This window comes from Hyperoodon ampullatus (genome assembly GCF_949752795.1).
Source record: "Hyperoodon ampullatus genome assembly, chromosome: 4".
Classification (NCBI taxonomy): domain Eukaryota; kingdom Metazoa; phylum Chordata; class Mammalia; order Artiodactyla; family Ziphiidae; genus Hyperoodon; species Hyperoodon ampullatus.
Genome location: NC_136917.1, coordinates 175,955,125 through 175,981,432, shown reverse-complemented (window position 1 = coordinate 175,981,432; position 26,308 = coordinate 175,955,125). Strand labels below are relative to the sequence as shown.

General features: G+C 61.8%; 1 protein-coding gene across 2 annotated transcripts in view; it reads right to left on the bottom strand.

Moving 5' to 3' along the window:
• Positions 1-4,597: 4,597 nt before the first annotated feature.
• Positions 4,598-26,308, bottom strand: part of SLC9A3 (solute carrier family 9 member A3) — a gene marked incomplete at both ends in the record, with an annotated part of 39,299 nt that continues 17,588 nt past the window's right edge. The window contains 15 exons of one of the 2 annotated variants that reach the window (XM_079702552.1): positions 4,598-4,842; positions 5,146-5,259; positions 5,762-5,834; positions 5,967-6,143; positions 6,372-6,501; positions 7,001-7,116; positions 8,301-8,430; positions 9,374-9,444; positions 9,536-9,625; positions 10,077-10,279; positions 11,251-11,471; positions 12,079-12,256; positions 12,890-12,968; positions 14,387-14,547; positions 16,334-16,636. In XM_079702552.1, coding sequence (XP_079558678.1) covers positions 4,598-4,842; positions 5,146-5,259; positions 5,762-5,834; positions 5,967-6,143; positions 6,372-6,501; positions 7,001-7,116; positions 8,301-8,430; positions 9,374-9,444; positions 9,536-9,625; positions 10,077-10,279; positions 11,251-11,471; positions 12,079-12,256; positions 12,890-12,968; positions 14,387-14,547; positions 16,334-16,636 — 2,291 coding nt within the window. The remainder of the gene's footprint in view (positions 4,843-5,145; positions 5,260-5,761; positions 5,835-5,966; positions 6,144-6,371; positions 6,502-7,000; positions 7,117-8,300; positions 8,431-9,373; positions 9,445-9,535; positions 9,626-10,076; positions 10,280-11,250; positions 11,472-12,078; positions 12,257-12,889; positions 12,969-14,386; positions 14,548-16,333; positions 16,637-26,308) is intronic. The other variant, XM_079702553.1, reaches the window with a different exon arrangement.

Sequence of the window (26,308 nt, the reverse complement as noted above, 5' to 3'; positions counted from 1 at the left end):
TCGTTAGTCATTGCCCCTTATGATGATGAAGATAACATTTATCTTTCCACTGGCTGAGAGAAGTTTCACTCTGAGTTACTTCTGGAATAAATACCCGGGTGACTCTTCACAACAGCAGACCCAAGTGACCTGTGCTGTCCTTGCTCTGACTACACAGTGGTCACCACAGGGCAGGCAGGGCCCTCGGTCGCTGGGGACACCTGTGTGATGGTGGGCCCCAAGCTGAATGCCAGATGCCACCATGTTCCAGCGGGGCTAGGATGTGCTGGGAGGTGTGGTGAGGGCCACGTCCCGGTGGGTGGGCAGTGGCCTCCACACCGGCACCCAGGGGAGGGTCACCTCCAGGTCACTGGGCGAAAGGCTAGCAGGCACCCACACCGAAGGCCAGTGCCTGCCTCTTGATCAGGCTGCCACGTGCCCGGTGGGGGAAGTGGGTATACCAGGACGGACAGCCTGCGGCCCACGCCGGAAGGCAGCTTCACCTTGTCAGGCCGTGGCAGACTCACCGAGTCTTGGGGCGGTTCTCCCTATAAACTGCCATTCAGCCGAAAAGCGTCTTTCAGGTCAGGAAGTTTCCAACTCTCAGTTTTACTCAGCGGGTTTCCAAAAAGCAGGGGAGAGGGGCGCCTGGCCCTGCGTGTCTTTCCGCACTGCCTGGCGTGCTCTCCCCCTGCACCTGCCCACGTACAGGCCACGCTGCCGTAACAAGGACACCTCACGACAGGTCCCGGAAGCGGGGTTTCTTCCTTTCCCAAGGAAGTCAGTCGGGGCTGGGGGCCTACACGGGGGCTTCCAGCTGCTCCGTGCACCCTCCTGCGTGGGCAGCCAATGTGGAAGAGTGGAGGTGGGGGCCCTAAGCAGACGTGACTGTCCCGATGAGGCGACGCCACGTGGAGACGGGGTTGTGGTGAAGCTGCTACCCGCCTAGGAGCACCGGAGCCTAAAGCGGCCCGAGGTGGCGTGGCCCTGCCCTCACCTGATGCCGATTCCCTGCAGTAAGTGGTGTCGGAAGCCACCTGCTTTGTGATACTTTCTTATCCCAGGGAGCGAGGGGCGCCCCCTCCTTGCTGGCGTCTGTGCTTTCCACCAACATGGGAAGGGCTGTGAATTCACTGGGTAGGCTCCTCTTGGAAACAGTGTCTGCGGACTCCACTTGGACTTGCCGTTTTCTTTTTGTAGTAAAATTAAAAATTTTAACTATTAAAATCAAAGGCTGTCTCTGGCAGGGAGGCCCCGAGGATGACCTGCAGGAGATGACCCACAGCCCCAGGCGGCTCCACCTGGGGGACGGGGTCCGCCCACTTTGCTGCCTCCCCCACCAGCCTCCTCTCAAGCCTGCAGAGCTGCCTCCTTGCCCCCCAGGCTCTGGAGCCCGCTGTCCCCACCCACCTCTTTTCAGCCCCAGGCCCACGCCTGGGACAGGTGGTTGGTCCTCCCACTGGCAGGGTGGGCTGCCCCTGCCCCAGAAGCCAGAGAGTGGTGCATGTCCAGTCTCCGCTGAGGAGGGACTGGCGTCCAGGGCCCAGGCCGTGCCGCAGCCTCTGCACTACCCCTGACCCTAACGCCCACACGGGCGCACACGCATGCACACAGGCGCGTACGCTTTAATTGCAGGGCCAGAATACAGTCTGCCTGCCGAAGACGGCTCCTTAAAGCCTCCTTGATATGAACTCTCACTTGTCAACAAAGTTTTCTCCCAAACGCCTTGAAACATTTTTAATGGACTTGATCAAGCAGGTGGTGTAGGGTCTGTGGTGGGCGCTGCCCAGACGCTGCCGACAGCACATGGGGCAGGACTTTGATAAGGCACGTGGATTGTGATTCGGGTCACACAAAGCTTGACTAGACTACATTCACAAAATTAGCATTCACAATATTCACCACTCATAGCTTAAAATACATTCCAATTCCAGTTTCAGTGAAATTTCTCCATTATATCTCCTTTAACGATAGAGATCAATAGTACACAGTATGTGAGCACTGTAACAAAATTATCTTCAAGAAAATACAGAAGTGAGAGTGACCCCTAAATTTGTGAACTTTATGGTCTACCACAAAGTAGGCCAAAGTTCGGTATTAAATAAATAAGAATTCTTTCCTAATAAAAAATTTTTACAAGTTTTCCTAAGGAAATACATTCATAAGACTGTTTACATTCTGTTTTACAATGACAGGAACAGCTAGGGTTCTCTTTTATGAAATGTATCCACAGTACTAGAGTTTATAACACCGTGTCACAGACCACACACAGTCTTTCAGGTTGCAATGTCCAGCCTGGAACCTTCACTCCACAGTGCTGTGCTCAGCTTGTGCCAGTCACAGAGAGCTTGCCTCCCAATCCCAGAAAACACCGGCTGCGGAGCCGGCCCAGGAGAGGTTGGCCACCTGCAGGTTTACTGTCTACCGTGTCGAGTGGCTGTCCAGAGCTGCTGTCCCCGGCTCAGCCTCTGGCCCTGCAGCCGGGAATCAGATCTGGGTCCAGCGGTCCGGGGGAGTTGTTAAGGCAGCTGGAGATGCCAGGCTGGCTGGGCTGTGGAGTCTGGACCGGCCAGCCTGCTCTGGATGAACCACTCCTGCAGCTACTGGACGGAGCATGTGCCTTGGTCTCTGGGTCAGACAATGGCTGGCTTTTGTGCTCACAGAGTGGGTCAAAGTGGCTGCGAGTGTGGGGACAAGTACTGCAAACCGTGTGTCACTCCTGGTGACGGCTGAGCGAGGGGCTCACGTGGTGAGCAGATCCACACATCAGCCTGCAGACCCAGAAGCCACTGTACTGAGACTGGGGGTCTGCGGGGTGAGGGCTGGGCTCTGGGAATCTCAGCACAAAAAGGATGAACAAACGAAGAATGTTTCTGCAGTTGTACCTACAGTCCCTAAGGTGACAGGTGGTTCAAAGACCTGGTGAGTGGACACGAAGATATCCCACATCCCACCCTGGAGTCGGGGCTGTCCCAAGGTGAGAAGCCTGGGGGCTTTGGGAGAGGCCAGCCTGGCCTGGAGTCCCTGGGTGGGTATCACAGTGGGCAAATCTCATCTGGTTTGGGTCTCAGTTTCCCCAGCAGTGATGAGAATGGACACCGGTGGCAAGAACTCAAGCACAGACTGTCCCTGAGTCAGGGGTGACTGTGGAAACAGTAACACACAAGTGCCGGCTCAGTTCAAATCCAGGACAGGGGACAGAGGGTCCACAGTGGAGTCTCCCGGCAAGGGCACCTGCCCAGGCCTCCCAGAAGGTGGAGGAGGCTCACGGCCCACTTCCTGGCCCGCAGGGGCCTCTCTGCAGGAACCCCATGCAATGCCGAGGTTCAGGCCTTGCTGCACATCCGGTCCCCGGGGAGTCCAGCTCCTGTCCTCCCCAGCACCCAAGTGGATAGGTGAGTGTCCAGGGCTACTCCAGGCGACCAGAAGACCCCTTGGGAGTGAGGCCATGGAGGGCACGACCCCAGGCCACACGGCCATGGGAGCAGACCCCCGGATGGGCGGCTATGGCGGGGTAGAGACCCCTGGAAGGCGAGGTCGTGAGGGTCGAGGTTATCACCTGGGGCGAGGTAATGGGTGCAGATCCCGGGAAAGCCGCCGCGATGAGGGCGGAGACCCCAGGGGGGCGCGGCCATGGGGGGGGGTGGAGACCCCAGGGGGGCGCGGCCGTGGGGCACACCCCGGGGGCGAGGTCGTGCGTGCAGACCCCTGGTGGGCGGCCATCACAGCGGCGTTTCCTCCTGCTCCAGCGCGTGCGGCGGCGCGTGGCACGACGGCTGCAGCGAAGACAGCTTGAGCAACGCGGGGCGGCGGCGCGCGCGGGGCCGCTGGAAAGAGCGGCGGCTATGCACGCGGCGCGCCGCCGCCGACCGCGCGTGCGCGCCAGGTAGCCCGCGGCGCTCTGGCCCCCACCCCGGAGCAGGTCCGGCTCCCGTATCGGGGTCGGGCGGTGCAGTGGGCGGGGCGTTCGCGGGGCTGGGCGGGGCCGGGCTCGGGGCGCGCACGCGCGGGGGCTTCTCGGCAGCGGGCTGGGCCTCGCGCGGGGACGAGCGTCCGGTCAGCGGCGCGTCGGAGCCGGTGTCACCTGCGGGAGAAGCGGCGTGAGCGCGCGGCAGCGCGGCGTCCCCAGCCCAGGCGGGACCGGGGACCACACCCCAGGCCCGAGGAGGGTGCGAGGCCCGGAGGCGAAGCCGCGGGAAGAAGACTGCCGCAGAGGCGCCGGCCCTCGGGGAGCCCCCCGGCACTGCCCTCGGTGTGAGGGTCTCTCCTGGGCTCACTTCGGTCAGTGGGCTTTCCAGGGCCGCGGGCCTTCAGGGAGAAAAGCACCTTCACCTTCCCCTTCCCTGTGCCCCGCCCCCTCTGAGCTCACATTCTCCTAACCGACAGCCTAAAACAGTCACATCCTTCGACAGCAGTGATCCCCCACCCCGCTCGGTTGGAGAAGCAGGAAGTCAGATGGGTCTTTTAAGAAACGTGCGCTGGAACAAGAGGCTTGTGAGAACAGGCTTAGAAGGAGGCAGGCAGCTGCCGGAGAGAGTGTGCAGAAGCTCAGGTCCAGGCGGGAGGAGGCGGGCGCTGCGAGAGGAGCAGAGGAGAGAGGCGGGGTTAGAGGGACCCGTTACATGAGTGTGGACTCGGGCGGGGCGTGGGGCTGCTCCTCGGGGCCGTCGGCCAGCAGGAAGGAGTCCACGGACTTGCCGCTGAGGCGGAAGGGTGCCAGGCGGTGGAAGTTCCCGGGAGAGTGGGGGATCTGCACGCGGGCCCTCTGGGAGGGCACCACCGTCTCCCCAGGAGACAGCCAGGGTGGCACCGCAGAGAGGATGCCAGGGTCCTCGTCCGGGGAAAACACGGGGTTGTCAATTCCTAGGAGAAAGGGCAGCGGCTCATCAGCTCCCCAGGCACACCCAAGGGCAGAGAGGGAGGGAGCTGCCCTGGCGTCAGACACCAGCTCATCCGCGGGCGGCCACAACCTGGAAGGTCACCTGGAAGGTCAGGGTCACGGCCTTTGGGGTCTCAGGCCCTCCACCGGCTCTCGCTCTCCGTTATTTCAGAGCAGAGGCCTCGGCCTGCTGCCCACAACCGTGCAGCCACGTGGACCCAGCGCTCGACTGCCCGGTCCTCCCACCAGTGATCGTTTCTGGGGTGGCAGAGGGCCGTCCCCCTCACCTGAGGGGGAGTCTGTCGCTGTGTCCTGCGTGATGTTCGCCAGGAACTCGATCCCCCTACTCATCTCCTCGGCATCATAGCTGGGGGCTTCCTCGGGGTCTGAAAGTTCCAAATCTGGTGGCATGGAAGGGGCAGCATGAGGGGAACAGGCTGGAGGCACAGACGACCTCGTCCCACGCTCTTGACCAGCGCCCTGGACCAGCCTGCCGTGCCCGAGTGCTGTCGTTGCCTCCACCTCACCCAGCAGCCTCTGGGCAGCTCACGGACGGCGGTGCCCTCATGGTCGCACCAGCACGGGGCTGGGCAAAGAGAACCACACTGGGGGTTCCCGTTGCTCCCCCTCCGCAGCCACACTTGGCCTTTCTGAGGAGGGGGGCGAGCTGGAAGGGAGGGGCTGGGACCACGTGGCCACAGGGGAAGGGGATGCGGAGCCCAGCTCCAGGGCACTGCCCGCCTGAGCGGCTGCAGCGGGAAAAGCAGGGCAGCAGCCTGTGCAGGAGGGTCCTGGGTGCCGAGGGGAAGGGTCTCCCTGGAAGGACAGCCCTCTGCCCCCGCCTGCCCCTCGCGCGTTCCTGAGTTCCCGCTGACCAGCGTTTCTGCCGCGGCCCAGCCGTACCTTTCTCCTTAATGGTGAAATCGTGCAGGGGGCTCACCATCGGCAGTTTCCCGTTGGGAATGCTGCTGTTTCTCTGAGAAACAGAAGGAAACTGCTCACAGCTCTGGGTCGTGCCCGATCCGCCTGTCCACTCCCCGGGAGACCCCCAGCCATGCCGCCGGGGCATCCCCCTCGGTGAGGCTCAGTCCGAGCGTGGCGCCCTCACCCGCTTCTGGACACGCTCCCTCTTGAGCAGCTTCGAGGCCTTCTTGTGCGGGTTGACGCCCAGCTTGGCTGACTTGAAGGACTCCAGGCGTCTCCGCATGGTCCGGTGGAAGATCTCCTTGTCCTGCGTCTCGTCCTCGTCCGCAGTTAGCTCGTGTCGACTGTAGAGATGTTTGTACTGGGGGAGGAGGGGGGCCGGACAGTCACAGCTGGTGGTGTCCGCAGAGCCAGGGCTGCCCCGGACGTGAGCCTGGGGACCGAGCCCCGACCCTCCCCTGCCCCCTCCCGGCCTGCTGGAGCCGTCTTGCGCTAAGTAAGGACCCGCCTTGTCCGGGGCGGGGCGGGGGGCGGGGCGAGAATGCTGCCCCGCCCTAGGCTCTGGCGGGAGGGGTCCGGGCATGCTCACCTCCTGCCGGGGCTTGTACAGGTACTGCTGCAGCGTGTGGTGAGTGATCATGTCCTCCGTGTCGCGGATGCTCTGTCGCCTCTGCTCCAGGGACTGCATGTCCAGGCGCACGGCGCTGGCGCTCTCCCTCCTGTGCGGGGCCTCGGTGAGCACACGCTGCGACGCACCCTGGGGCCTGGGGGCCGTCCCCCCAGGGGCTCCTCGGCCTCCTAGCAGTGCACCCGCCCCTCCAAAGCCCCGGGCTTCTCTCCGGCACATGGCTGCCGGCGGGTGATGTCCAGAATAGCCCTGAGCTGGCCGCACGCCCCAGTCAAGCAACCTGGCCGAGCAGAGGCCGGAGGCCTGAAATCCAGGACCAGCGGCCCTGTCTTTCGTGGCGGGTGCAGGGGGCACTCCCAATGAGGCCTCCGGCCATAAATCTGCCGCCCGGCCCTGCCTTGCTGCCTCTGCATCAGTGCCAACACCAGCACCGACTGACACTATGGGGGAATCTGGTGCGGTGGCTCTGACCCCCTTCCCACGCCCCCTCCGCTCCGTGCCGGGAGCCCCAGCGTGCCCACTGCTGGCGCCTGCGGCTTGGTCGGGGGGCCCGGGGAGAGCCTGGCCCGTGGCAGCCCTGGGGCACGTACAGCAGGTAGGAGACGGAGGCCTCCACGGTCGAGGGGCGCGGGGTGCTGAAATCCACGTTGACCATGTTGTCCGTGCTCGGGGAGCGGATGAAGGCCAGGGACCCGCGGCGCTCTCCCTGCAGGAGGTGGCAGCCTCATCAGCACCCTCGGCCTGGCTGCAGAGAGCCAGGTGGGGCCAGAGGGCCCCAGCCGCCGTGAGGTGCTGTGCGCTGGCCCCCAGGCACCTTGCAGCCACGGGAGAGCCGAGACCCTGGAAGCCATGGTGGAGGCCGTGCTGGAGCTGGACGGCTCGCAGACGACTGTGTGAAGGACACGGCACCTTGGTGCACCTCGGGGAGTGTCGGGAAGACACTACGAATCCCCCCGAGATTGGGAAGGTGGCCCTGTCCCCACTGGGGGCTCCAGGCCAGCTGCTCTCGTTTACCCCAGAAGGGAGCCCCCAGGTCTCCAGAATCAGATTAAAAACACACGGAGCAGAGCCCTGGGGGAACAGAAGTTACACTGCCGAGCGGGGTGCAGCACCGTGTGCTGGGGTGCCCTAGGAGAGGGGGGTGGAGCTGGGAAGGGTGGCCAGGCGGGGGCCAACCCGCCACGGCAGAGCGGATGCTGCGGGCGGGCCTGCCAGAGGCCGCCGCTCACAGGCACAGCCCGGGGGGACATGCCACCCCGTCTGGTCTGAGCAGGGAGGCGCCCACAGACCTGGGTCACAGGCACCGACGTGGCAGCAGCGGGTGGAGGGGAGGCTGGCACCCTGCTGGTAGCCTGTGTTACCTCCTGGGGACTGGGGGCCACGGAGGGTCCCCAGGAGAGAGCGTGCGGCCAGGAGACGGGGACACCACCAGGAGAACACCTCCCACCTTCCCAGCCCCGTTCAGGCTGCGAGGCCTCGGAGGCATCGCAGTCACAGGGGCTGGGATTCGTGCACTGCACTTTCTCAGCCAGGGTCGGAGGTGCAGACGACAGCCCTTCCGGTAGCTTCCATCCCCTGGCCTCGCCCCTGCTGGAGCCTGGAGCTTGTGCACGTTGGGGTTTGCGATCTCAGAGCCACCAGCACCACAGACCGGGGGCTGTGACATAACCCATCCTCGGGAGCGCCTGAGGACCTGGGAGCTCAGGTGAACTCGCGGCTAAGGCACCGAGAAGACCGTGTGTCGCCCGCCAGCTGCCCCCAACCCCACCCCGGGGCCTCGGGGTGCAGGACCCTGAGGCCCACTGTGCGGACCCCAGCAGCTGTCCACATCTGTGTCTGTCTTGCTTCCACCCCAACTCCAACAAAAAGAGTGGGCGAGACATCTGGTACCTCGGCCACGTAGCTGATGGCATCCTTCAAGTTGAGCTCGTGGAAAACGTTCAGGATCCGGTCTCGTGACCTTTGAGCTGACCTCCTCATGAGGATTTTGCTGAGGAATTTCCTATCAAAATTGGACCACCTGTGGGGGTCAAACCAATAGCTGTCAGCGCTCGGCAGGGCCTGGGCGAGGCCCCAGGACAGAGGAGCGCTGGTGGCGTTTGTGGGGAGCAGGGTCCCCCTCCCACCATCCAGACTCGGGACGGACACAGTGTTTGGCTGCTGGGGCAGGACACCTTGATTTCCATTTCCTGTGACAACCATGCTGCCACCTGACCCCCGTCTCCCGGTCCTGTGCGTCGCTCCTACCTTGCTGTCGCGGCAGCGGTCATTGTCATTAGCGTGCTGTGCGTAAAAGTGGGATTACACCTTCTCTAATGCGATGTTGCAAGCAGTTTTCCCGTGCCTGCCTAACCCTCCAGAAGGATGGGGTGGAGGGCGGGGTGGGCCGGCAGGGGAGGGGCCCGGGGCTCTGGCTACAGTGCCGGGCGCATTTTACCTGCACCAGTGGTTGGCTGGGAGGAGCCCCCTGAGCTCTCACACTTCGAGAACTAGCCTGCCCAGAAGGAGGCTTTAACTCCAACACAAATAGAATATTTGGGTTATTTGGGTCAGAAAAGGAGGTGGCTGGGCCAGACTTGAGTGGGCACAGTGGACATGGGGGGACAGGGGTGGACATGGGGGGACGGGTGCCCAGGGGGAGGAGGGGATCTAAAGCAGGGAAGGGGGTTCCCAGGAAAAGGAGGAGAGGGATTCTAGGAGGAGGAGTGGGCTTTGGGGGAGGAGGGAGCTCCAGCGGCCGAAGGGGCGGGGTGGGGGGGACCCAGACAAGTGGGCAAGTAGCTTCTGGCTCCTTTGAGGGCAGTATTCTTAGGTCACTAGGGCTTTGTGGGGTTAGGGTTATGGTGATGCCAGAGATGCCTTCTATAGCCTGGGGGTCCCGCAGTCATCAGTTAAAGGACGAGACAAACATGCCTCTGAACTTTCCTGTTGCCGTTGGGTCAGGGGCCACTCCAGCCACTTACTTATCTCTGAGATAATTGTGTCCAATTTGCCCTGATATGTCCTCGATGGCTGAGAGGATGTGGTCAAAAGCCTTTGGGAGGAAAGGCAAGTGGGTCAGCATCACCTGGACAGGCCCGTCCCTCCCCCTCCCTCCTCTCCTCTCCTCACCCCACTCCCCCTACCCGGCCGTGCAGCTTCTCGTTGAGCTTGGGGTCTCGCTGTTCACTTCTCTTCACCTTCAGCCACTGCACCAGGGGCTTGATGGTCAGGCCCTAGAAGACAGGGCACCCGGACCCTGGAGCTGGGGCAGGCCCCACTGTGGCCCACCAAGCCAGCACCCGCCCACACCTGCGTGGGCAGGAAGGAGCCGCCCCTCAGCCAGGCTCCGGGTGGTCTGTGCCCACCTCCCGGCGGGAAGGAGCCCCTGCCACCTGCGGGTCACCGGACACCCTCGGAGGCCCCTGGCCGGCTCCTTAGATTAGCCAAAAGCAAGGCAAAGTGGGGCCCTTCCCGGGCGTGTCTGGTCAAGGAAATATTAACTGGGGTTTCGTTAACCAGCAAGGACCGAGGGAGGGCGTTTTTAGGCCACGTCGCGCTGCGTCCCCAGTGGGGCCACGTGCAAACCTACAAAACTGCTCCTACTTACTAAAATTATCCAACCCAACTGGGCCTGGAGCCTGTGAGGGCGGGTCCCGCCCGCTACAGCAGGGGAGGGCACAGTACCTGGAAGATGACGGTGAAGAAGATGACGATGATGGTGGTGCTGACGAACAGGTTCTTCTCCTTGACCTTGTTCTCGTCCAGAAGGACCACCAGGGCATAAGCCACGGCCCCGCGAAGGCCGCCGTAGGACATGACCACCTGGTCTATGATCTCCAGCTGCACCATCCGGTACCGGTTCAGAACCCAGGTCTGCAGGACGACACCTGCAGGGGCCAGTGCGCGCTCAGCACTTCTGGGAGGGGGACGCAGCCCTTCCATCCCTGCCGAGGCCCTCCTTGCAGCCGCAGTGCGGGAGGGGTCACGGGGGGAAACCCCTCCTCCAACAGCCGCGCTCTGCACGTGGGGCCAGGAAACTCCACCCTGTAGCCCCCTCCCCGCGAGTCCCTTTGTCCACTTTGGACGCAGGCCCCTGCCTTCTGGGCCACCAGCCAACCTCCGCACGCCCCGCAGCTCCGCTCCCAGCAGCTCTGGAAGTTCTCAGGTCTCACTGTGACCACAGGTGTAACTGCCCAGCAGCTCCAGGACCAGACGCCACCCGCCCGCGGAGCATGTGCTCCCTGGAGCCCGCAGTTCAGTGACTGTGGGCAGAGCGGGTGGGGGCCACCTGGACCGCCTCTCGTCTCCTCCCTTCCCTGGCCCTGGGTCAGCGTGGCACACCAGGGACCAGGGACCTGAGCTGGGTGTGGGCGGCAAGGGTCCTGCCTCTCACGTGCCATGGTGACTGATGCTGTGCCCGAGTGGCCACACCTGCGTGAGTCAGTGGGAAGCCACGTGGGTTCCCCTGGGTTCTGGAACCTTCCACTCTGACCTCTAGGTTGTCCTGTTTCAGTCGTGAGGCTACAAGGTTGTGAGAAGGCCTGCCGCTTCACTGAGGAGGACCAGAGGCTCCCCAGGGTCTCTTGAACCTGCCATTCATGGGGCTGTGGGGCTGGGGGCTGGGGGCAAATGCAGGTCCCTGGTTCCACAGACTCCCTGCGTCCAATCCCTGCTGTTGCCCGACTGTGTCCCCTCATCCTGCCATCATCCTGCCATCCCCCACCATCCCCCATCATTGCCCCATCCCCGAGATCCCCATCCCCCATCTCCCCCTCCTCCCTCCATCCCCCATCCTCCTCCCCTCCTCCCATCGTCCCCATCGTCCCTCCACTGCCCCCCATGCCCCCCATACCCTCACCAATGGCCCGGTACACAGAGATGAAGACCAGTGTCAGAAGCACGAAGGCTGTGTTCCACTTCCAGATGACAGGGTTCACGGCCGAGATGCCCAGGAACATGAAGATGATGGTCTCGGCCCCGCTGGCCAGCATCTTCATGGTGTAGCGCACCGTGGTGGCGGACTGCTCCGAGATGTTGGCCTTCACGTACTTCTGACAGCAGATGCCGCAGAAGGTGATGCTGAGGGACGGGTCGGCCCACCGTGAGGTCTCGGGCCGAGGCTCAGCTCCCACCGGACCCCCGTGGGGCTAAGGGCCCGTCTCCGGGCAGGCGGCACCTCAGGGCCTCTGCGTCCCAGGTAAACGTCCGCCCCACGGGTCAGCCCTCCTCTTCGTGAGCACAGGGCTCCTCCTAAGGACTCGGTGCCCTGCGCTGGGCGTGTGGGCCCCCGCGCCCCGACACTGTTTACGGACCCCTGGAGGCCTGGGCCCCGCACTGTGGGGGAGTGGGCTGCCTTGGTTTCTGTCTACACCCCAAAGCGGGGCAGCTCTGAGACTCAGAGCCCCCGGGAGGGGCTGCGTGTGGGCCCTTCCTCTGCTCAGAGCGGGCGCGGCAGCCCCTGACAGTTCTGTGAAAACACCAACTCCTTATTGGAAAGACTAAATAGATCAAATTCTTTGCGCCCACAGTGAGCTCCCACTCAGCGTGGGGAAGTGGGCCAGGCAGAGCAGGCGGGGGACGGGCCACCCCTCCCCTGGGCGGGTCCGTCTGGCGTGGGGGGGCGGTCATCCCACCCCCCAGGGCCCGGGACCCCGAGGCTGTGGCCCACCAGCAAGGGAGCACTCACGCCAGGATGGCCGACAGGGACAGCATCTCTGACGTGAGGTAGGACAGGTAGGAGAGGACGAACACAAAGCCGGGCTCGATGATGCGCACGTGCTTGGTGAAGCGCGTCACCAGCGACAGCAGGAAGGCGAAGACGACCCCCACCAGCGTGCCCCCCAGGCTCACCACGAAGAAGGACACTGCAAGGGCAAGGACGCTGGCGCTGGCCCCTGAATGGCCCTTTGTGGCCGCGGCGTAGGCGAGCTGGCCGCCGGCCTTCGGGCTCCTCGTTGAGGTCTCCCGCTGACCCCCCGAGGCACCGGCAGCTCAGCGAACAAGAGGCCGATTCTCTCAGAGGACACAGACAGGCTGGGTGTCGGCTCCGGCCTCCACAGGGACAGCTGGGGAGGGGACAGCCCTGCGCCCGAGGGAGGCCCGGCTGCCCCCCGATGGAGGCAGCACTGCGACCAGCAGCCCTTGGGCAGAGCGCTGGCAGCCAGGACTGGGTCCTGGGCCCCCAGGGACAGCCAGCTGTCACTGTCCCTGCCCAGAGAAATGCCCGGGACCCCCAGGATACGGGATCCACATCCTCCTTGTGGGCCTGATGGGGTGATGACCCTTGCCGCCCAGGGTGCCTGGGGCCTGATCAAATCGTGCCAGTGAAACACGTGGGGGAGGGAGGGACCTGTGGCCGAGACTTGGAAGTGGAAACACCGTTTCCTCCCCGGGCTGTGGGTCCCAGGCCGTCACAGACACCGCCCTGAGGGGCCCATGTTCTGGAGAAGAGACCGGCCCCGGCTCTCCCCTGATGCACGGCCCCGCCAGTCACCCACCTATTCCTTTCGCGCAGTCCACACCAGTCACCTTGTCACCACCCAGCGTCACAAAAGATTCAAACACGTTGTACAGGACCTGGGAGGACAGAGGTAGACAGGACACCATCAGCCTTCGGTCGGCGCTGACCCCTCCCTGCCTCGGGCCCCCCGCCCTGTGGAACTTGAGCTGAGTCAGGAGACTGTGGCAGCCGTGTGAACGGAAGCTGAAAACCCCCGTGAGGAAATCATCCCGGCAGCAGTGTGGGGTCTGGGGGCAGGAGAGCAGCCTGGAAGGAGCGAGAACCTTCAGAGAAAACCTGGCCTTTCCCACCGTCGGCTAAGCAGGGCGACCATGAAGCCAGCCCACAGTGACAATCCTTGACTTCACTGACCAGGACAAACCCAGAGTTTCATCTTCAGCGACTTTGCTGCTATGTGGGGCCCTGACTGTGGGGTGGCACCCCGGGGCATCTTTGCCTGTTGACATTTAAACCTTATCCTGCCAAGACATTGAGATGAACGCCCAACGCCTCATCCTAGGCCTTGGGAGTGGGCGCTGCTGTGCCCTCGGAGCTCCTAAATGATGCAGAGGCTCCACGTCCGGGGCAGGGGCCCAAGGGGCAGCCCGGGGTGGGCTGCAGGCCCCTAGGGAAGAAACCTGTCTCTGTGCTCCCAAGTCTGTGCTCTCCAGCGGGTGAGAGGGCCCTCAAGGGGCAGGTTGCAAAGCTGTGCTTAGCAGAAGGAAACGCACGCAGCGCCGACGCACAGGGACTGGGGGGCGCGGCGCAGCCGTGAAGGTCACGGGACCAGACCACAGCCGCCCCGCTTCTTTACGGGGACGGGGCTCCTGGGGAGATGAACCTCACGGAGGGGTCAAGTGAAGAGCTCCCTGGCGCGGGCAGCAGTTCCTGCTTCTACGAGACACGAAAGCATTGGGGCTGTAAGAGCAAAGAGGAGGCTGCACGTCTGCTGTGTCTGCGAATCCGCGGGCCAGGTGCCAGCGGGCAGGCGCTCAGACGCACCGCCGGCTGATGCGGGGAAGGCAGGCGGCTCTGCACTGCCCCCGCCCGCGTCCTCGCTGCCCCGGAGCCCGCGGCCCGGTGTCGCGGAGGACGCCGACGTCCAGTCACAGCCGCCTCCCGTTTCCCGCACCTTCTGTCCACCCCGCAAGGAGCTGACGCGGGCCCCTGCCGGCCGCCAGGGTCGCGGGCACCCAGCAGCGCAACTGATTCCCCTCCGTGGTTCCCATGAGACTGTGATCGTCCACCGATTCCACAGTCAGGAATGGGGGCCCCAGCCGGGACCCAAAGCTGGGAACAGTGCTCGTGGGATTTCAGCAGTGAAGTCGCTGTAACTGCGAAGGTGTGAAGCGGGCTCTAAGAACCGTGACAATCTGACTAAAGCCGCCGGCCATTCTGAGTTAGGAGGCCCTGGAGCAGGACAGCCCGGCAGAGGCGCTGGCGGGGCGCACAGAGGGCCCCGAGAGGCAGGTGCCTCCTTCCCCCTTGCGCTCACCACGGTGACGGCGTCGTTGAGAAGCGACTCCCCGAAGACGATGATGAACAGCACCTCGTTGACGTGCACCTCCTCAAACACCGCCAGGACAGCCACGGGGTCCACGGCGGCGATCAGGCTGCCGAACAGGAGGAAGTCCAGCAGCCCGATGTTCAGGTCTCCTGGAAGATGAGTGGGCCATGGGAGAGAGCCCGGCGGGCAGCCTCCCAGGCAGGAGAGCCTGGGTGGGGGAAGCCTGCCCTCCTCCCTGGCGGGTCGGTCCACCACCCACCAGCTCTGCCAGGAAGGTCCCAGGACCGCACTGTGGGCTCACGGCTGCCAGGCTGTGTGTTCCAGTACCCCATTTCTGCCACGGCCTTGCCTACCTGCAGGGCCTCTCTATGGCCCAGAGCTTCTGGGTGCTGGGCCGCTGTGCCCAGATGCCCCCCCAGGTGACCCTTCCTTGGAGGCACACCCTGGCCTTGGGCTGCACCTCAGAGTCTGGAGCCCGGCCGCCGGTCAGCAGAGACCCATCGCTGTCCTCCCGGCTGCAGGGCCGCAGCTCTGGGTGTCCCCTGGGCGCTGCTTTGCTCCATGACCTTGGCTGACACCCCGCCTTGACCAGCTATGTCCCAAGGGCTGAGCACAGGCCTCAGACAGCTGTGGCCCCTCGAGGAGCAGGAGTGCCTGTTCCAAACCCCAAGACCTACCCTTGGGCCCAGGAGCTGGAGGTGGCCCGATGGCCTTAGATTGTCCCAACTGCCTAAAGTCACCGCTGATGAAAGCAGTCTAATCGCACCCACACGGCCCCTGCGGCTCAGGCGTCTGGGAGGCCTGGCCAGGCGCATGCGGCCACATGCCAGCCTTCATGGGCTTCCTGGCCGGGCCTGGGGTTGGTGCCGGATGGCAGCGGGGGCTCGCGGAAGTGCACGCTCCCCACAGGGTGAGGACAAAGTCCCGAGATGACTCCTCCAGACAGGGGACCTTTGGCCCCTGTGTCTTAATAGTCTTGTCACTGCGATTTCAAGGTAGATCGTGAGCCCCACTGTGGGGCTCAGGGGTGCCATGCCCTTCCTTCAGTCAGAGGGCCTGGCCCTGGGTCTGGCTCAGCTGGTGGAAGTGTCTGAGGCCAAGGCTGAGCGTGGACTGGCGCCCGGGGTGCCGACACCCACCTCCAGTGGTCTCTGAGGCCAGGAGCTCAACCTGCAGACCCCGGAGGCAAATAGGGGCAGCCGTAGCCACCCCGGGACGGGCTGTGTTTAGGGCTGTGCAATCAGGCACATCTGTGCGAGGCCTCAGGTGAGCCCAGGCCCCACCTGCTCCGGTTTCCCCGGGTGGGTAATGGCCAGCTCCCAGGTGGGTGGGGTGCACCTCGGAGGTATGCCAGGGCTGAGGTTAGTAACCAGCCGGCAGGAAACGCCAGTGGGGGAGGGAGCAGCAGACGCAGACGCCACGGTGACAGAGAAGCTGGCGGGGCTCTTCCCTGCCGGTTTGCGGTTTGTGTAGAAGTGACACCCAAATCTTCTGCTCAGGTGCAGGTTTACCTGGGCTCCACGATCGTGGGACTCGGATGCCGGCCTCTGACAGAGGGGCCTCCTCCTCTTTCCCTGGTCTCTTGGAGATGAGGGACTGAGGCTGGACCCCATCTCCCTGCCAAGGGGGAGGGAGGGCAGCTGGGTCGTTCCCACTGCGCCACCCACTGCCTGACCTGGTCGGACCAGACTTTACTCCCAAGCAGGACACGTGTCTCGGCCTGGGGCCGGGCGTGGACTGGCTATTGATGACTTACAGGCCAGAAGGGGTATGTGGCCACTGGTGACATCTCTTGATGACCCCTAAGCTCGCCCCGCCCTTTAAGGTCTGTGTTCTCCATCCTGAGCTTTCTTAAACGAGGCTGCCTGGAGCCCGCCCTGAGGACCCCCCGGGACCCTCCCTGAGCCCCCTGGCTGGGCGGTGGTGCCCACTGACCCATCAGGCCACTGCGGAAGATGCCGTAGAGGGACAGGCCGGTGGTGGCCGCGTTCCACACGGTGCCGATGACGGCGTACAGCAGGATGGTGCCCAGGTTGCCGAAGAAGAGCCGGTTGGGCATGAAGTAGCCGGCGTCCAGCACGATGGGCGGCAGCAGGTAGAAGAAGAAGACGGTGGGCGTGAGCGAGAAGGAGGCGATGTGGTTGGCCGCCAGGACGATGCCGCCCAGCACCAGGCCCAGCACGATGAGCAGCGCGCTCTCGGGGACGACGCTGGTGACCTTGTGGGACAGGTGGAAGCCTGCGGGGTGGGGGAGGGGTCAGGGGGGCCGGGACCCCACGGGGGAGGGGGGGCCATGGGGGGGCCGGGCTGGCACCACAGGACAGACATGAACTCGGGAAACAAGGCCCAACATCCGGGTCTGTGGCCACAGAGGAGGCCCTGCCCGTCCCCCTGGCCCCAAGGACATCCTCCTCAGATGTCCCCTTGCCTCCTGCTCAGAGAAGGGCCCCCCTCCACAGGGAGCCCCCGTGATAGGCCAGAGGGGCTGCCCGGTGGCTTGGGCACGGAGGCCCAGGTTGGTGGGCAGAGTGCAGGGCCCGCAGGCCCCGCTGACCCCCTCCGGCATCATCCCTTGTCCCGGACCTGGTGACCGGGACCCTCACCCTGCTTGAAGCCCGGCTGTGTTCTGATCTTCCGTGGAGGAACGCCATGCCGGCCGTCCCCTCTACCTGGCTCTCCTGGGGTCAGAGTGCCCAGAACGAGAGCCTTGTAAGGCCAGGGCCTCAGGGCTCCCCAGCAGCAATCAGCCCCACCGCCACAGTCACGCGCTCGGGGGACAGCGGGGCCGCAGAGGTCTCCCCAGCGACGGCCCCCTCACCTGTCACCCCTGCCAGGACCTCGAGGGAGGCGTGCACTCCAACAGTTGGGGCCATTTCTCCTTTGTTCTATTTTAAGACTCAGGGAAAAAAGTGATAAGAATCCTGTGTTAAGTCTGATTTCTAAATAGTTGGAATGTTGACAGAAGAGGTGGACTCTTCAGCTTAAGCAGAGTTTGAGATAGCTCTCTCCTCACTCACGCAAGTTCTGTTTATTGAGAGGTCTTCTTTTGTATTCTAAGGAGAGTTGTCTCCTGAGATGCAAGGACCCCAGAGCAGCAGGGGGCGGGGCGTCCAGTGGGAGAGGCTGACCCGTGCTGACCCATCCCAGCTGTCTCAGGGGAGACTTCTTGCGCTGGGTCCCGCGGAGCCCTGCACCCTGTCCCTGGCCTGTGTCCTCGCTTGTAACCAGGGGACATCTGGGGGTTAGATGCTGGCTCTCAAGGGGGCTCCCCGAGGAAGGAGGGCCCGTGTCACTGCGCCTCGTCCCCCGGGACGGTCCTTTCCGAGTCTGGTAGAGACGCAGCGTGACAGGCGCGGGCCCTGCTCTGTGGCCCGGGGAGGGTCAGGTTTCAGCCGGTGGAGGTAGAACGGGCACTGCTTCCAGGACCCGAGGACCCGCTGGCACCCCGGCACCAGCTGCACATTTTGATTTGGGAGCGAGCTTCTTCCTCTGAAAGTTTTCACACGTGGCAGGTGGGGGGTGAGGGCAGCTTCTTCCCCAAGTAGAGGCGCCCAGGAGCCAGCAGAGGGGTCCCGCCTTCGTGGGGAGACTCAGAGGCCGGGAGGCTGATGCCTCAACGTTTCCACCTGACAGTTACCAGGCCTCAGTGGCCGCCGCGGGTACTGCAGGGGAGGCCGTGTCTGAGCAGGAGCCCCAGCTGCCTGGAAGTCCTCCAGCCCTGCCCTCCCCATGAGCGCGGGGCATCGGGGTTTGGCAGGCTCACGTCCCCCAGGAGGGGCTCTCTGAGCCCAGCGTCGTCGGAGGGGCCCTGACGTGGGGAAGACGGGCCGGCGCCCCAGAGCCCCATTCTGGCGGCACCTGCTCCCCCCCGGCCGCCCGGCAAGGACACGGAGAGACGCGTCCTCCCTTGACGGCACACTCCCGCACCCTGGGCTGAGTGACGGTTGGTCGGGGCCGCCCTAGGCTTTGGGAGGAGACCTGGGAGGCCGTGCCCACGCCCCCTCCGCCCCGTGGCTCCTGGCCCCGACGGCCAAGTGCACAGGGCAGCGCAAGAACCCCTGCAGGTCCCAGGCCCCCCCCGGATGCCAGGATCAGCAGGCCCTGGGCCCAGGAGTCTGCACTGGGCTCTGACGGCCGCTCGGGAGTTGTGCTGGCATAGAAAGGCCTGTGGCTCTCGCCCGTCCTCTGCACCCCCCAGGGGTTCCCTGAAGTCCACAGATGGCGGGCTCGTCCTCTCGTCTCCTTCCCGATGGGCTCGGCGGCCGGGAGCCGAGTTTAGAAAAGCCGCCCAGAGCCGCAGGCGTGTCCCGAGTCGCCTACCTGCTGGGCAGTTGTGAGGCTGCGCCTTTCTCTGGGGCACGGGCGGCATCCGCTCCTGACCCCCTAACTCCCAGCGAGCCCTGAGCAAGCTGCACGGAGGGCCGCCCCCCGGACCCCACCCCGTTCACCGGAGCTGCCGTTCCCCATGAAATGTGTGTCTCCTGCTGTCCTCCCGTCCTGGCCGGGCTCCAGCGGAGGTCACGTCTGGGATGGCCTCTCAACTGCTCCTTCACCCCCGCGGTGCCCGCCGGTCTGGGGGCCCCCTGGAGCTGAGGCCAGCACCGCGGGTCGTTGTGCCCAGGGCCAGGCGTGGAGCACGAGTGACTGCTGACCCCTAGCGAACCCCCTGCCAAGGCGGCAGAGAGGGGCGGCCCAGGGCTGGCTTCCGGTCCTGGGGCTCGTGTTCAGTCTTTAGCCGAACGTCTCCCCAGATTAGACGTTCCGAGAGGACCGCGGACCTCAGTCTCCTCTGACAGCCACGGGGCCAGCGGGGCAGGAAGCTACCGAGGAGCCAGGTGGCCCTTAGCAACAGCAACAAAACTCGGCCCCTGTGGAGCTCGGAGTCCCAGTCCCCCGCCACATTCCTGTACAGCAGCCGGTTACCAGAACATCTTATCAATTAGGAAGACGGGTGGATGAGACACGGACTGACTCCACACCAGATGCTCTTGCTTGGAAGGAAGCCCTGAAAACCCAGAGAAAAAGTGACTTGAATTTTTTACCCACTGAGAAAGAAATATACACACATGCGGTGTGGACAGACGGGCGTGCCGTTCCAACCTCTGTGTCTGGCGGTGCTGGACACACACCTCTGTGCATGGCGGGGCCTATTGAGCGCTCACCTGTGTCCTGCACAGATGCCCGTCTCACCTGCCCACGGGGAGCCTGGGGGCGGTGGTCACCTGTCCCTCATCCCAGGCAGGTGGGAGGTGGCATCTCCTGGGAGATCTAACCTGACTTTCTTATCCTGAGTGAGGTTTGAGCGTCTCTTCCCATTTGGGAGACATTTCTTCCTTTTCTGTGAACCATGTATTCGTGGCCTTTGCTGCCACATCACTGGCTTATCAGCCTTTTCTTACTGACGGGCAGCTCTTCATGCACCGGCGCAGGTGTATTTTCACTTTCAGAGGTATGGTCACTTAGCTTCTTGTTCATGTTTTGCTACGTGCAGATGTCTCCTGTTTAGGTAAATCTGTTGGTCTGCTCCATGGCTTCTGAGTTTTGTGTTATGCTTTAAAAAGCCATCCTTTCTCCTATTTTTCTACTGAAGGTTTGATGTTCAATTTAACTTTACTTGAACTTCACAAAGAAAATATTTAAAAATAGTCCTGAAACGGAAGGACCTGCCCAACTCCGGAGAGAAAGGCTCCCGAAACCCCGCGAGTGAGCGTGGCCCCTCCAGCCCCTGCGGGTGTCAGGACCCCACCGTTCCCTCCGCCGCAAGGCCCTCGCCCAGACAGTCTCAGCACCCATCTCCCTTGGGGGCCAGAGGTTGGCACCACCTTCTCACGTCTGCGGGTATCTGCCCGGCTGGGCCCCTAGCCTCCCGCAGACCCGGGGGACGGGCCGGACCAGCCCGGTTTTTACTTTACTTCTCCCGTGTGGTCGCCTGTTTGCTTGCTTTTTCTGTCTGGTTGTCAGAAGATGTTTTGTCTTTGAGAGCATCCTTGTAGCAAGGGTATATCTTAGCGCTGATTCTCCTTCTTCCTCTGATATTGGGGACGTGGGCTCAGCCTGCATTTCGAGGAGGCATCCCCGTCCCCCGCAGCGGCCAGGCCGGCTCCTCGAGGGCGTTGCACTAACTACGCGTGTGCCGCACGCTCATCGCTCGCTGTCGGTTCCGGGCAGACTGTGGGGGCCCGTGGGGTCCAGCGAGTGCGCCGGGAGGAGGGAGTCAGCGGCTGCCTCCTGCCCGCCTGCCACCCACAATCTCTCAGACCTTTTGTCCGGCCGGTGGTTTGCCTCCGAGACTTCCGTCTGGCTCCTGCTGTTATTTCTCAGATCCCACTGTGTTAGTTCTTTTCCAGTTTTCTTAGCTAGGAAAATCCTCTTGATATTTTCAGCACCACTTTATTGTCTCAATTTGAGCTCCTGTCTTACTGAATTTGCATTCTGACCCTTGTCTGGGATGTGAAGCTCCACGGAGACTTTCCTTCTGTTCCTTGGGTGACGTTTTATTCCGGGGGCTCCTCCCTCCCTCGCCCCCTCCCCTCCTGCTTCAGTGTCAGCCCCTGCCGCCCCGTGTCACGCGGCTCTGTCCGCATCCTCCGCCTCCCGGGAGTGGGGGGAACGGCCTGACATGCACTTGCTGCCTGTGTGGGTCCACGTGCCTTCCCTTGAGCGAGCGATCCGGGCAGACGGCGCTGTCCCTCCCCTGTGGTCCGAGATCGCTGGCATCAGGTTGGCCCCCGGCTCCTGGTTTGTCTTTCTGGTCTGGGGGGAGGGGGAACAACAGTCTGCAGGGAGGCCCCGTTCTCCGTCTTCGCCCAGAGCTCCGGGGTCTCTGCTTGATGGGAATTCTTCACGAGCCGTCCCGCCAGCTGGGCCCGGTCAGGCCCGCGGGCGGCTGTCCCGTGACCACCATCAGACTGCAGTCCGCATTGTAATGAGCTAATTAAACTGAAGACTGGATTGATTTTAAATGGCAATTTGTTAGTGGCTCAGCCATTAAGCCCATAATGGGCGTTTTAGGAGTTGGTGTGCCAAGCTCCAGGTGCCCGGGCATCCACGTCAGCCCGAGGACACTGTCCACCAGCCGGGAGGGCGGCCGCTCCCGGTGGGGCAGGTCCCTGCAGGCCGGACCCTTCCTTCGGCGGCAGACGGTGCATGGTTAGGACAGACAGTCACTCACGTCGCAGCTTCTGCGAGACAGCGGGGATGACGGGGTGGAGACAGTGGCCAGAGCACGTGCCGGGCCCCTCCTTCCAGCATCCGCGGCCCCGGACGGCTGGGTCTTCTGGGGAAGCTGCGAGGACAGTGGAGGGGCTCATCGCCACCACCCCTCGGCACTTGGGGGCACCTGCCGGGGGCCTGGTGGCCAAGACCCCAACAGCAGCGTGCGGGTCCTGGTCCCCCTCCCAACCTTCGCCTCCTTTACCTCCAAAGACAGAAGGGCCCGCAAAGCAATTCGGAGCAGCCACCTCTGTATCTTGGGCCCCGCAGCTCCGGGGCCTTCACGTCTGGCCAACCCAGAGCCTGGGCCACGGACATCGAGGGCCTGTGTCCTGGGGCTGCGCCCCTGGGAAGTGAGTGTGGGGGGCAGCCCTCCCCATCGGGCTCGCATTTGCTGGGAAGCCAACCCTTAGGCTGGGAGGGTGGAGGCCGCCTGAGGCCTCGAGGGACTCCCGTGCCCTATGTGTAAAGGGCCCACGCGGGGCCCAAGTGCAGGTCTGCCGCGGGGCCAGAGCCAGGCCGAGACCCACAGGCAGCAGCTTCGCGGGCGACTGGGACCCCACAAGTGTTACAGGTGCTGATGCAGGGAGAGCACGTGACACACACCCGGGACCCGGCAGAGCGCTAATGATCGCAGGAGACAGGACACAGTTTCTGTGGAGCACAAATCCAGGGGCGCCGCGTCGGCAGGGCCCCGAGGAGCTGCATGAGGCCGGGCGGGAGCTGCCCGCCCCCCGGGCCTCCCAACAGGGGCTTGCGAGCCCACGGGTCTCTGATCGCCAAGGCCTGGGGAGTCACAGCTAATTAAACACAGCTGCAGGACGGTAAGAGCAGAGACACGTGTGTTTACTTCTAATTACAAACCCCCGGACTGACAGTAAAGGTCGGGAGGCCCCGCGACCAGCCAGCCATTCTGGAGGGGGCCCTGGGCAGGGCGGGCACCGGGAAGGTCACAGCCAATGGTCCTCACGCCCCCTCAGAACGCGGCTGGGAGCCTGGGGCCCAGGGTCAGGCCCTCTGTGGCCACTGCCCCCAGGGACCGCTCAGCCGGATTCAGCTGAGTCCACGCGATGCAGCGGCGCAGTAAATCCCTTGGTTTTACTTTAACACATACGAGCCTTGGTAAGTCCAGCTCTGCTTCAAAGTAACCAGATGCACGGTGAAACCCTTCCAGCAGAAGGATGGGAAGTCACTGGGATGCACAGGGGACCCCCCCCTGCTCCGGAGGACGAGTGGTCCGGGTGGGACCTGAAATGTCACACACTCAGGGGCAGAGACACACAGACACACCCAGGCGGTGACACACACAGGGACACAGACACACAGTGACACACAGAGTGACACACACAGACACACATAGGGACACACAGACACACAGTGACACACAGGGACACACAGACACACAGAGACACACAGTGACACAGACACACACAGGGACACAGACACACACGCGATTCCCAGCGCTGACGCTCCAGCCCTCTCTACGGTCACGCCGTGGGGTCCCCGCAGCCCCTTCCAGGACAGGCACTGGCCCGAGGACCCTCGTCCTGTGCTCAGAGGCGTCCACCCAGATGCCATCCCCTGCAGGGCAGGCAGCAACCACACAGCAGGTGTGACTGGTGATGTCACATATAATTATATACATTAATGATAATAATTAACAAGTGTTGTCAAGTGAAGCCATGAGTGTGTGGCCCCAGCGCCAGCCGGGTCTGCAGCCGCCAGCCCCGCTCCACCCGCAGCGCCTTCTCCCCAAGAGGCTTCTCCGTCCTTCCTCTGTCAGCCTGCTCCTAAGTGCTCCACATACAAAGAAGCACACGTTTTAAGCTTTGCTTTCTTATGATTTCATGATTGGCTCTGACTTAAAGACTTAGGAGAAGAATTCATGACAATCACACCTCATGGATGGGCACCAGTGGAGTAGCTCCCATTGTCCCAGCAATGGACCCACTGTCAATAGTTGTCCAGCCAACTGTCCTCTGGGTAATGACCATGAGCTCTGGAAAAAATACCCACAACAAACACAACACTGAAGAGAGAGTAAATGAAGGCAGACACCAGATGGGCTCTACACTTTGAGGAAGGGACCAGTGCCAGCCGATTTCCTTGTTTTTTTTATGGCTTTTTTTTCAGAGGGCAGGTCCCAGCTGGGGCCATGCAGAGCAGCTAAAACTCAAATAGAAATCTACAGTCTGACTGGATTGAAAAATCAGAGGCTAGAGATCAGGGCAACCATAGGAGCTGAAAAGAGAAGGGAGAAATCCCAGAAAGGAAAGAGCCTGAGAGGCCAAACCCCAAATCTGTGCATGAACTCTTGAAATCTCTGGCTGATCCTTGAATTACACACAAGAGAGGCAGGTCCTGAGCTGCCAGCAGAAGCTAAAAATTCAGAGGTTTCAGCTGCTGTCACCACAGGGGGACACATTTGGAGTTTCAGTCCAGTCCTGGCAAAACCACAATGCAGCAGCAACACCCACCACAAAAATCAATGCTCTCCAGAGGAACATAACAAAATACAGAGTCTCTACAATGTATCAGTCATAGTGTCCTGGAAACAAACCAAAATTACTAGACATATGAAGAAATAGGAAAATGGGATCCATAAATCAGTGGAGACCTTAAGATGATCCAGATGTTGGAATTAGCAGACGAGGACTTAAAAACCGCTATTATAACCATGCTCAAGAATGTAAAGGAAAACCTGCTTGTAATGAATTAACAATAGTAAATCTCAGCAGCGGAATACAACAGGATTTGGCAATTTTTTTCTAAAAGAGCCAGATGGTAAATTGTTTAGGCTTGTGGGCTACACATTCTGTTTTTCAGTTACTCAGCTCTGCCACTATAGCACAAAACAGTCATAACGTACATAAACAGGTGAACACCACTGTGTTCCAATAAAACTTTATTTACAAAAACTGGTAGCCAGCCCACGGGCATAGTCTGCTGGCCCTTGAAATAGAAGAAATCTAAAAGAACCAAGTTGGAATTCTAGAATTGAAGAATTCAATAACCGAAATGAAAAAGTCAGTGGATAGGCTTAACAGCAGATAGAGATGACAGTAGAAATGATCCAATCTGAAGAACAAAGAAAAAAGAAAGATAAAAAGTAAACAGAGCCTCAGTGGCCTGTGGGACAATATCAGAAGAAATTGGAGTCCTAGAAGGAGAGGAGAGGGCAATGGGGTAGAAAACAATCTGAAGAAGTAAAGACCAAACATGTCCCCAATTTGATGAAAGGTATCAATTTATAGACTTGAGAACTACTTCAGATTAGATGATTTCTATTGCTCTGTCTTCAAGTGAAGCCAAGGGTCCAGGGCAGGTAAGTTTGGGTGTGGGAAGGGCCTAAAAGCTGCAGGTCAGAGGTGAAGTGGGCACCTGGACTTCGGGGTGAGCTGGGTGGGGTCTGGGGCCAGGCTCTCAGAAGAGGAGGGCGGAGGGGCTGCTCCGCGGCCTGGGCCCAAGCAGAGTACCACGGCAGAGCCAAGGCACAGACGGGTCACGCTGACGGTGTCAGTGTAATGACACACAGGGTGTGATTGCTGAAGGTAGCTGGTAATCAGGTCACTGAGACCTTACTTCACAAAAGAATTCATTGAACTTGAGCTGTGACAGGCACAGCAGCAAAAACAGCAAAGGCAGGTAGAGGTAAGGTTTCCAAATCAGAATCACACAGATCCCAGCGCCGGCACCACACAAACTCCCTTTCTCTGCGTGAGGTGTAAAAGGGCCACAGAATGGCATGTGCTCGGTGACCCTGGTTTTACAGAATGAGGAAGCTGGAGGCTGGTGGCCCTGGAGGCTAAACAAACCCGAAAAGGCATTCTTCAAAGTTCTAAGATTTAAGAACATAAAGTTACATCACAGGGAGCCATCGTGGGGGGAGAAAAGTCTTGACCTCAGTGGAGCTGCTGGTTGGCTGGAGGTTTGGAGACTGACTGCAATGATCAAATTCACTGTGAAGTCCACCGGAGCCAGGATGCAGATGCTCCACTCTGGCGTGGCTTCGGGGAATCTGGAAACAGATTTCCTGTAGAGGCGCAACGTTACATCTCGCTGACCTTTATACCTTCGTGTGATAAATTTCAGCAAGGCCATTTTCTCTGAGGATGTCTTTTGTGCAGATAAAGTGTGTGGGCAATGTCCCAAGGTGTCATAAACCACGTCTGCCATCCATGTGGCTGCCGGATCACCGCAGCCCCTGCTATCAGGGCGCTCCCAGCACTGGCCCCAAAGCCAGGACTTTGTCACAGGCCACTGCCCAGACCCAGAGCAGCAGGAAGCGATGGGACTATTGATTTCTGATATGGACACCATGCTGCAGGGGGCAAAGGGCTTCCGAGGTGGGGAGACCATCAGAGGACCCCGCACGGGCACCGGGTCTTGAGAAAAGCTGGACCAAGCTATGTAAATTGTCCCTGGGGGCGAACGGCACAGCCAACACCCTCACTGGGACTGCTTTGCACCCCCAGGTTCCCATTGTTTGGCCCAAATGCGTGCAGAGGGCTCAGGACCAAGGGCAGGGGCTGCCCCGCACCCCATGCTGGGGCCACCAGAGGAGCAGCACCTGTCAGAGAGGTCAAGAGACAGGGTTTCTGCACATTCGAGGGCTTTCTGTTCTGAGGGACCTGCGTTGCTGGTCACTAGCAAGTTATTATTTTATTCCTTTTAGACTTGGTTTCCTTATCTTAAGAT